Here is a 10,442-nt window from a genome sequence, read left to right on the forward strand (position 1 = left end):
GCAACCTTTTGTTGAATTGTTCGAATTAGTTGGATGTCTGTGTGCAGGAGAGGTTGGACCGGAGGCAGATCGAGCACTCCCTATTTGTCTGGGTATTGTTGTAATATTTTATAGCTTGATGCCAATGAGAATGTTGCATTAAAAATAATACACAAAAGTTGATTTTAGTGAGGAATCCATTATGTTTAATGGCTAGTTAGGTTTTCTGTGATGGATCAATCCCTTCTTTATAAGCAGAGAGAAAATACATTTTTTTTTTTAAAGTTGAGGTGAAAATACAATTGTTGAGTAATAGATGTTAGTCAGTCAACGTATGCGTAATATTAATTTAATTTAATTTTGTCTTTTTTCGATTATAGCCATGGAAGCAGGAATAGAACTTATGAAAGCATAAGAAGCTGGTACTACCTGTCCTGCCTGCTCAGTACAATATGGTTCCGTTGACCTCAATAATAATGAAGAATGACGCGGCAAAGTAAGTTTTGTTGCTGAAGAGACTGACTTCCCAGGCATACAGAGAAATCCTGCCACTGCAATTGTCCGCCAAGCGTCATCAAAGTTAAGGGTGAGTACAAAATGCGTTGTTTTGTAAGTTTATTCAAGCCAAATCCCGATCCAAAGCATACCACGAGTCTAAGTTGAATTTTTACCAGAGTGGTTTAACTTATTTCTACACTTGTATGACAGTTAGAAATTGTAAAAAAAAAGTGTGAAGTATTTAGTCTTTCAGCAAGTGCTCTTGACACCTACGACACACATCATTGATGGGTGAGGAATTTCCTTTTATTTTTGTTAGCAGTTTAAAAAATACACTCGTATGGTTGTTGCAAAATGTTTAAATGTTTTGATTGTTGTTTTTTTCCCATTTCCACTATTTGTTATGGGGAGAAAATGTTCATAAATGTAAACACCTTGAAGGATAACCAGAATCAGAATCATCTTTATTTGCCAAGTGTGTCCAAAACACAGAAGGAATTTGTCTCCGGTAGTTGGAGCCGCTCTAGTACAACAGACAGTCAATTTACAGAACACTTTGGAGACAGAGACATTGACAAAAAACAATTGTGCAAAAAGATGCAGAGTCCACTAGCACTTAGAGCAGTTCGAATGACTAATATTGCAATAGTCCGGTGCAATGACCATTGTGCAAAGGGCGCTGAGACTTCAAGGAGTGTATGCGGTTTAAAGTGACGAGTAGTGCGATAATCTGGGACAATGTTGGTTGTGCGAATGTTGCAGATACTCCTCAATCAGTGTGCAAATGGAGCAGATGCTACTCTGGTATGAGTGGCCAGTATTGGTCAACAACAGATATGCAAATAGTGCAGCGTGGTGAGACAACTACAGTGAGTGCACGAGTAATGTATAATTGGCCCCACAGAAATGTGACAACGAACTCAAGTCAAAAAAAATTGCCAGCTTGTTGTAATGGAAGTATAGATTAGGTGTTTAAGAAGTTGATCGCAAGAGGGAAGAAGCTGTTGGAATGTCTACTAGTTCTAGTTTCAGCTTCCCAAATTCATTTTGTTTGGCTTTAGGGTCACTATTTACATTTGACTGTGTTTTATTGTGATCTATCCAATTCTATTACTAGTAACGCATAAACATAAATTCAAATTAGAATGATTTTAGCTAATTTTTTTTGTATTTGTTCATCAGTAATACAGTTTGGAATATTGAAACGCTGTTGTGAAAACTGCTTTCTTTGTAGTTGGCAATCTTGCCATCTGTTTTTGAGGCTTTTAGTGCTGTAAGGTAAGGATGTGTATAAACGGAAGAGAAAAAATATATACACCTTACTACCAAGATCGAGGTAAATACAATCTTTTGTTGGTTATTTTCAGAAGTCATATTTTTAATCTTAATGAGTAATCAGGTTTACATGCAGACCTTTTCTCATTCTGATTGAAACATGCTGATGCTTTAAACACATACTATTAATATTTAGTCATACAGAAAAAAATGTAATATACTCTTATGTAGTTAAAAAAAAAAATCTGTTCTGAAAAAAATAAAGTGATGGTAAGTAAATATAGTACAGCTATTGAATCCAAGTGAAGAACCTCATAATCAAATGTGACTGATGTCAAAATATGACTTGGAGACTATCTAACTTAATTTTCTTATCACATAAGGCACTTCAAGCAAATCACCAGATCAACAAATATTTTGCATGGACAAGCTTTTTACTTTTTGTCTGCAGGTGTGTTTGAAGCTGTTTCAAAGCCAAATCCTTACTGATGAGCTACTGCTACCACACATTTCAGCTCCTAATTTTTGGCTTTGATATGATAGTGCTTTGCCTGCCGCATTTAAAGGCACTTTTGGGCTGCAATTTCATCAAGCCTCAATGCTAAGTCAGAAACTGAGAAACTCGGTGTGGGCGTGGTTCTTTAGGCGACCAAAACAGATGTGTTGCTTGTTCCTTGGCTATACACAAAAAGCTCTGGTATGAGTTGCTCTGTAGAAAACCTCTCTTACAAGGGGGCCCTTGTGTCATGCAAGGACAGAAAATAAGGCAGGTATAATGAAGTGTCATGATACATGACTCACAACATGCAGAGCTGTTCCCACTAAACTTCCATTCAAAATTCCATCCATCCATTGTTTTAATAGTGCTTAACTGAGCACAATCTCTCCCAACTGACTCTGGTGGGGTACATCTTGGATTGGTCGTCAACCAACTTGCATGCCCACAGACGATGTTTCCCAATATACAGAAACAAATTTAAAAACAACATTAATTTACCTTCATGCTCTCGAACTACAGTAACAGATTGTGAATACTGTAATTCTATCCTAGTAAACATGTTGAATAGGAAGGAAAAAGGCTTGACGTGGCAGAGGCACTGAAAAGTCATAAATACAATGGTCTGTGGCGCCTTGCCTGATCAGAGGCAGCAGCATAAAAGTTATATGAGGACTCAGAAGAATAAAAGCTTTGTGGTTACACAGAAAAACATGGTGCATAACCAAATGTTTCAAGATATGACAATGCTCACTTGTATTACAACACCACTGGTGCATCCAAAAAGTATTTACTGCTCAACCTAGACCATGTTGTCTTTGAATCAACAAGATTGATTTGCAAGTACGGAAAGGGGGAAAACATTGTGGTTTTGGAGAATGACAGATATGCACTCACTTACCACTTTATTCCTGTGCGTCGACTGTCTTCACTTAGTTAAGTCACATCAAAGTAATTCTGAAGAGAAGGAAAGAAAAAGGGCGGAGTCTCAACTTATGTAACTTTAGTAAACTGTTTCAGGCTGTTTTTTCACCCAACATGTCCTCAATAACCAGCAGACATTGTTTAGTGGTGGCTGTTATGTAATTTTCCTACATTTCCATCCCCAACCCCCACCTCGTGTATAAAAAGCAGCATGTAGCATGGAGAAGCGTTACTTCCTGACTGCGGAGGCTGCAAACTGTCATACATTTACAACCTTGCCCAGCAGGTTAGTTGATCTGTTTGTACACCTCTCTCTAAACTGACCTCTTTTCAAACTTCTTTCGGACTAATGACACATCTCTAGTCAAAATTGGCATAGATAGTGGAAACATTTTTTGGAACTTTTTTGTGTGGTTGATCTGCAATTTCTATTTTTATTATTATTATTATGGTCTGTTTGCATCCTTTGTGTGTTACCATAGTGTGATTTTGAGATGAACAGTTGCACAAAAAAGTGTGTTCATTGCAAATGTTCGCAGAACTACAGCAACTGTGAGACATTGTAACATGCCTTCTTGAAGAATGTTGCTCTGATAACCGGCTAAACACAAATGCGACCCTGAGAAGCCGTAACACAGAGCAGCCTGTGAGCGGCTCACCTGCATTAAAAGTCCCCTTGATGAATTCCTTTGTAGCAGCTGTGAATGTGTGCAATGGAGGATTTTTATGACCTCGTGGCCATGAGTTGTTGCCAAGTCTCCTTCTCTCTCTGCTGCCTACAGATATAATGAAGAAGCTGATCCTCGATGTGGACACAGGGGTGGATGATGCTCAGGCCATCATGATGGCCCTGGCAGCCCCCAATGTGGAGATATTGGGGATCACCTGCACCCACGGCAACACTCCCCTACAGAACTCCCTGAAGAACACCCTCCGTGTCTTGAAAGTCTGCAACAGGCTGGATGTGAGCATTAACTTGCATGTCTGCAAAATAATTCCTTCTTCTTCTGTAAAACTTTGGAATGTCATGCATCACAGATAAAGGTCTACGCTGGCTTCGAGGAGCCTTTACTGGGCGTTAAAATAAACGCGGGAGAATTTCACGGGAAGGATGGGCTGGGCGACGCCCCAGATCCTGAGGCTCCAGGCCTGGAACTGGTGAAGAAGACAAATGCAGTGGAGGCCATCATTTCTATTACCAACCAAAATCCTGGGCAGGTGCGTGGATGACAAAATTGAAATAATTCCATATGAAAGACTTTCTTTTTTTCTTTAAATAAAAATACAAAAAAAGTTGATCCTGCTTTTTTAGATCTGGATTATTCTTGGAGATACTAAAGTCCCACATATGCTGATGAGGTCCCAAAAAATGTTTGCTTTAAATTTATATTGCACAGGTGTCAAACTCGAGGCCAGGGAGCCAGATCTGGCCTGCCGCAGCATTTGATGTGGCCCACTAAAGCAAATCCTGTGCGTCTTCACATTTCTTGCAAATCTGTACCAAAATGGAAAATTCTCTTCTCTTTTAATATAATTTATTTTTGTATTATTTTATATTTATTTACATTTATATATATTTAATGTCATTTAATATCAAGCATTTTCATTACATATACAGTAGCATCAACAATTTTATAAAAAGAAAATTACATTTACTCCAGTATTTTGGATAAATAGTACTTGTAGAGTAGTTTGAGTGTAACATACTTTTTACTTTTACTTGAGTATTTATGTGAAGAATCGATACTTTTCCTGCGTTACAATGATCGACATGCTGCTTGCTACTTTTATTTATCCATTATTTTGTACGCGATCTATCTTTAGACTTCATCATCCACTTCTGCATAGGGCGTCGTTGCGCCAATCCAATGCAGCAGAGAGTGTCAATTGACTCCAATTTACCAATCAGATGGCACAAGGCAGTAACATGACCTCACTCAGACCCTTCGTGGGCCTATCAAAGTGACTCATTTTGGGGAAAGACTTTACAGACTTGGAAAAACAAAACTTTCTCATGCAGCGTAGTCTTAAATTATGACTGCCCAAACGTGGATATTTCAGCCCACTTCTAACTTGAGAAAACACCTTGCGGTAACTTGCATATCTCTCATCTCTCTCCCTCTTTCTAACACACAGACACACACACAGACACACACACACACACACTATAAAGAACTTCAAGATCAAGATCTAGATCCAGACCTTGTGTCTCAATCCTACCTCAAAGTCTGCGTGGACCAACTCGATCCAGTCTTCACACAGATCTTCAATAGATCTCTGGAACTTTGTGAATTACCATCCTAGAATGACTGAATGACTAGAGGGCTGTTGCCCTAACTTCCGTGGTCATGAAATTCTTTGAATAGCACTTGCTGGTCCACCTCAAGAGCGTCACAGGACCCCTGCTGGACCCCCTGCAGTTTGCCTACCGAGCAACGAGGTCTGTGGATAACGCAGTCAACATGGGACTGCACTTCATCCTAGAACACCTCAACGGCGCGGGGACCTACGCGAGGATCCTGTTCGTGGATTTCAGCTCTTTGTTCAACACCCTCATCCCCGAACTCCTCTCCTCCAAGCTTCTCCAGCTCAGCGTCTCGCCTGCCATCTGCCAGTGGATTTACAGCTTCGTGACGGGCAGGAAACAGAAGGTGAGGCTGGGGGACACCACCTCATCTACACTCACCACCAGCACCGGTGCACCCCAACGATGTGTCCTCTATCCGCTGCTCTTCTCTCTCTACACAAACGACTGCACCTCGATGCACCCGGCTGTCAAGGTCCTCAAGTTAGACAGCCAACACCACAGTCAACAGCTTCATCAAAGACGGTGACGAGTCTGCATTTAGACAGGAAGTTGAGCGGCTGGAGCTTTGGTGTGGCCGACACAACCTGGAGCTGAACATGCTCAAGAATAGAGAGATGATCGTGGGCTTTAGGAAGCATCCTCTGCCACAGCTGCCCCTCACGCTGTCCAACTTCCCTGTGTCAAAAACTTCTAGTTCCTGGGGATTACAGTCTCTCAGGACCTGAAGTGGGAGAGCAACATAACCTCCTGCCTCAAAAGGGCCCACCAGAGGATGTACTTCGTGCGGCTTCTGAGGAAGCACGGCCTGCCATAGCAGCTGTTGAGGCAATTTTACACAGCAGTCATCGAATCGGTCCTGTGTTCATCCATCACAGTCTGCTTTGGTGAAGCCACAAAAAAGGACAAACTCCGACTGCAACGGACAATCTAGACTGCTGAAAAAATCATCGCTGCCAGGCATGCAAAATCCTCTTGGACCCTCCATATCCTGGTCACCACCTCTTCCAGCTCCTTCCCTCAGGTAGGCGCTATCGATCAATGCAAACTAAAACCAGCAGACGTTCCAACATCTTATTCCTCTTGTAATTAACTTCTTAAACAGTTAACTGACAATTCCATTGTAACATGCTGCCAATTTTGTCTTGAGATTGTTGTCACATCTCTGTGGGGACACTTCTACATTATTCGTCCACTCACTGGAGTAGTCTCATCACTCTGCACTAATTGCATATCTGCTGTTAACCAATACTGGCCACTCATGTGCTTGAGAAGTATCTGCACCATTACACAATTGACATCGTTCCAGATTATCGCACTACTAGTCACTTTAAACTGCTTAAATTTCTTGAAGACTCTGCACCATTTGCCCAATTGTCACTGAACCAGATTATCCCCCTATTAGTCATTTCAAACTGCAAATTGCTATAGGACTCTGCATCATTTGTACAAATGTCATTGTATCAGCATTACCACATTACCGGTAACCTTTCATTGCTCAGTGACTCTCCATAGTGTGTTTTTATGTTTTTATATCTCAAAAGTATTTTTTGTCAACATGGCTGTCTGTTGTCATAGTAGAGTGGCTCCAACTACAAATTACTTGTGTGTTTTGACATAATTGGCAAATAAAGATGATTCTGATTCTGAATAAGTCTGTTCACCAAAGAGCTTCTTCATTTAAGTGAATAAAGCAAATAATGTTTCTCTAGGGACGGCACGGTGACCGACTGGTTAGAGCGTCAGCCTCACAGTTCTGAGGGCCTGGGTTCAGTCCCCGGCCCCGCCTGTGTGGAGTTTGCATGTTCTCCCCGTGCCTGCGTGGGTTTTCTCCGGGCACTCCGGTTTCCTCCTTCATCCCAAAAACATGCATTAATTGGGGACTCTAAATTGCCCGTAGGTGTGAATGTGAGTGCAAATGGTTGTTTGTTTGTATGTGCCCTGCGATTGGCTGGCAACCATTTCAGGGTGTAACCCGCCTCCTGCCCAATGATAGCTGGGATAGGCTCCAGCACGCCCGCGACCCTAGTGAGGAGAAGCGGCTCAGAAAATGGATGGATGGATGGATTTTTCTCTAGGGTCCAATGCATGTGTTGTTGGTTTTGGGGCAGGTACAAATTTTAATGGTGGCAGGTGTGTGTGGGCTTCCATATATATATATATTTTTTTTTTTATTTGATGCTATTTGATTTCGTGCTCTGCTTTATTTATATATTTATTCATTAATTTCATGCTCTGATTTTTTTTTTCCACTGAGTACTTTCTTACTCTTACTCAAGTGAATATTTGGAGGACCACTTTTTACTTTTACTTGAGTCATATTATTCTAAAGTAATAGTACTCTTACTTGAGTACACTATTTGGTTACTCTACCCACCTCTGCCTATTTGCCTCAGATAAAGTTGCCAGCGACTAACAATCAATATCCCTGTTTCATAAGCATTTTACTTCTACGTTACCTTTCCAAAGGCTATGAGGTCAGCCAACTCAAAAGAGTGAGTTAACGCCATGGATAAATGTATGAAAAGTGTTATTCTTTATTCTTATTATTATTATATATCTATTTGTTATTTTATATGTATTTGTTATTTGATATTTTTTTCAAATATTATTATTATTTATATTATTTAACACTTTATTATTAATTGTCAATGGTTATTATTACGCAATTAGAAAATATTTGAATTTACTTAATTTGAACATGATTAAAACGTTTAAATTACATATTATTTGATTATTTTTCTGAAACGAGGGGGAAATGATGTCACTTTATGACATTTTAATTATGTGCAACCGATCTAGATGATCAAATTAAGCATCTTTTTTTAACATCTTTTTTCTGTGTAACCTATTTGTAAAGGTCTGCACAGCTTTATGTACTTCTGTTGTGTTTTTTTTTTTTATTCCAAATTAAAATAGATTAAATACCTGCCTTTTCCAATCATGTGACAATATTTTCACTACAGATGAATTCATTGTTTGATTTAGTGTTGATTTTAATTTAAAAGGCCACCCTTTGGAAAGTAATGGAATTTAGAAATGTGAAACGTTATCTGGCTTGCATGTGCAGGTGAGCCTGGTCTCAACAGGGCCCCTCACCAACCTGGCCCTCGCTGTCAAAATGGACCCTTCCTTGCCCGCCAGACTGAAAGACCTCTACATCATGGGAGGCAACATAGAATGTAAATTGATCATTAATCCATTCACAACTTGCACTGCCCACCAAGATGTTTAGGATGAAGGACACCTGTCTTTTTTGACACATGTAGCAAGAGGGAACACGACCGTGTGCGGAGAATTTAACTTTCTCGCTGATCCTGAGGCTGCTTACATTGTGCTGGAACGTTACACTTGTCCCACCACCATCGCCTCCTGGGAGTTCAGCTGCAGGAACAGCCTGCCCTGGGTGAGGAGCACATGTCACTTTTGGTGATTTCTTAAACGACACAATTCTTTTCTATGAACGTTCCACGGTCCAATAATGTCTCACTGTATTTGTGTGCCGTAGTCCTTTTGTGACACCTGGCTCGCCCAAAATACACCAAAGGCTCGTTTTATGGAGACTATCTATGCCCACACCCGTAAGGTAAAGATGAATGTATGTAGCACCACTACACAAGTGTAATCTCTACTCTATCCAGCAGGTTTAAGCTCGAGTTTATAGGACATTGAAGAGACTGTAGAGATCACGACTTTTACATGTTGACCTGGTGCCCTGCAGATGGTTCAGACAGACCGATACCAAAAGGAGCTGGTGTCAGGATCCGGGTTCAACACCTGCGACACTTACGCTGTGGCTGCAGCCATCAATGACGACGTGGTGACAGAAAGTGAGAAGGTAACCGCTTCTCTCTCATTCTTAAAGAAGGTGCATGGGCTTCATAGGAAATATGAGACGTGAATAAACATGTCTGCGGTATCGTTGCTGAAGGTGGCTGTGACAGTGGAGTTGGAGGGGAAATACACCAGAGGCATGATGGTCCTGGACTACATCGACGCGCTGCACAAGCAGCATAAGGTCACCATCTTGAAGAAAATTGACCTCGAGGTGTTCAAGCAGTTGATGATGAATGCATTGAAGTAGCAGGGGCTTAGCCATCATTTAAGAAGTAGGAGCAGTAGTGGTTTCTGGCATGTGTAGGGCGGCATTTTTGCACCCCTCCACAAAAATCATATATGAAATGGATTTCCCTTGGCATCATGACATGTAACTCATTGGCCTTTGTATAAGGACTTTGCACCCCCTTGTGGAGTCGCCCTCTGTAGAAGGGATGCCTTTTCAAAGCTCAAGTTAATTAAAAAACCCTCTTGAGGTCAACTATATCCCAGGAACTGACCTCAGCATCATAAGCATCAACCACACAGTTGGGAAGCAGATATCATACAGGGACGTAATAGATGATTTTGCATCAAGGATGGCCAGAAGGCAACACTTGTAAAATAATGGAAAATCAAATCCTTAACATAAAGTAAGCATGCTGGGAAACAACACCAACATTGTTGCCATAAGGTTTGCTGAAGTTTTCTTTCCATTTGTGTAATGCAATTGTTGTTTTGTAATTGTATAAGCATAAGTAGCCAGATAATTACATGTCCAGTTGCAACATTGAAAAATAAAATTTTGTAAAACATCATTCTTGCCAGCAAGCTTATTGGACACAAAATGGAAAGGAATTGAAAAGCTTTTTTTTTTTTTTTTAATTATTTTAGAAAGCCCAAAATCTCTTGATTTCATCCTCCCAAATGTCAGGACTTTGATTTCCTGAGTCCTCCATGAAAGGCAAATGTGTATTTTAAGAAAAACAAGACATTCATGGACATCAGCTTGGACTTAGGAAACCTGATCAACATTTTTGCCCATTATATGTTAGTATTAGTATCAAACATTAAGTCATTCCCCAAATTTACAGAGTTGTTGAGGCTTTGGGCTTATCCCATTATAGGGGTCGCCAGAGTGAATCGATC

The 10,442-nt window shown here is 40.5% G+C and overlaps 1 protein-coding gene across 2 annotated transcripts; it reads left to right on the forward strand.

Annotated features, from left to right (window-relative positions):
• The first annotated feature begins 444 nt into the window (after positions 1–444).
• Positions 445–10,111, forward strand: LOC133490157 (inosine-uridine preferring nucleoside hydrolase-like). 2 transcript variants are annotated; one of them, XM_061799855.1, is made up of 8 exons: positions 445–565; positions 3,955–4,136; positions 4,211–4,390; positions 8,548–8,659; positions 8,747–8,883; positions 8,986–9,063; positions 9,199–9,315; positions 9,409–10,111. In XM_061799855.1, exons 2-8 carry the CDS (start codon positions 3,960–3,962, stop codon positions 9,559–9,561), a joined length of 954 nt encoding a protein of 317 aa, XP_061655839.1. In that variant the 5' UTR covers positions 445–565; positions 3,955–3,959; the 3' UTR covers positions 9,562–10,111. The 2 variants fall into 2 exon arrangements, with proteins under 2 accessions (XP_061655839.1, XP_061655829.1); XM_061799845.1 differs by lacking the exon at positions 445–565 and adding an exon at positions 3,300–3,458.
• The last annotated feature ends 331 nt before the right edge of the window (positions 10,112–10,442 follow it).

This window comes from Phyllopteryx taeniolatus, chromosome 1 (genome assembly GCF_024500385.1).
Source record: "Phyllopteryx taeniolatus isolate TA_2022b chromosome 1, UOR_Ptae_1.2, whole genome shotgun sequence".
Taxonomy (NCBI): domain Eukaryota; kingdom Metazoa; phylum Chordata; class Actinopteri; order Syngnathiformes; family Syngnathidae; genus Phyllopteryx; species Phyllopteryx taeniolatus.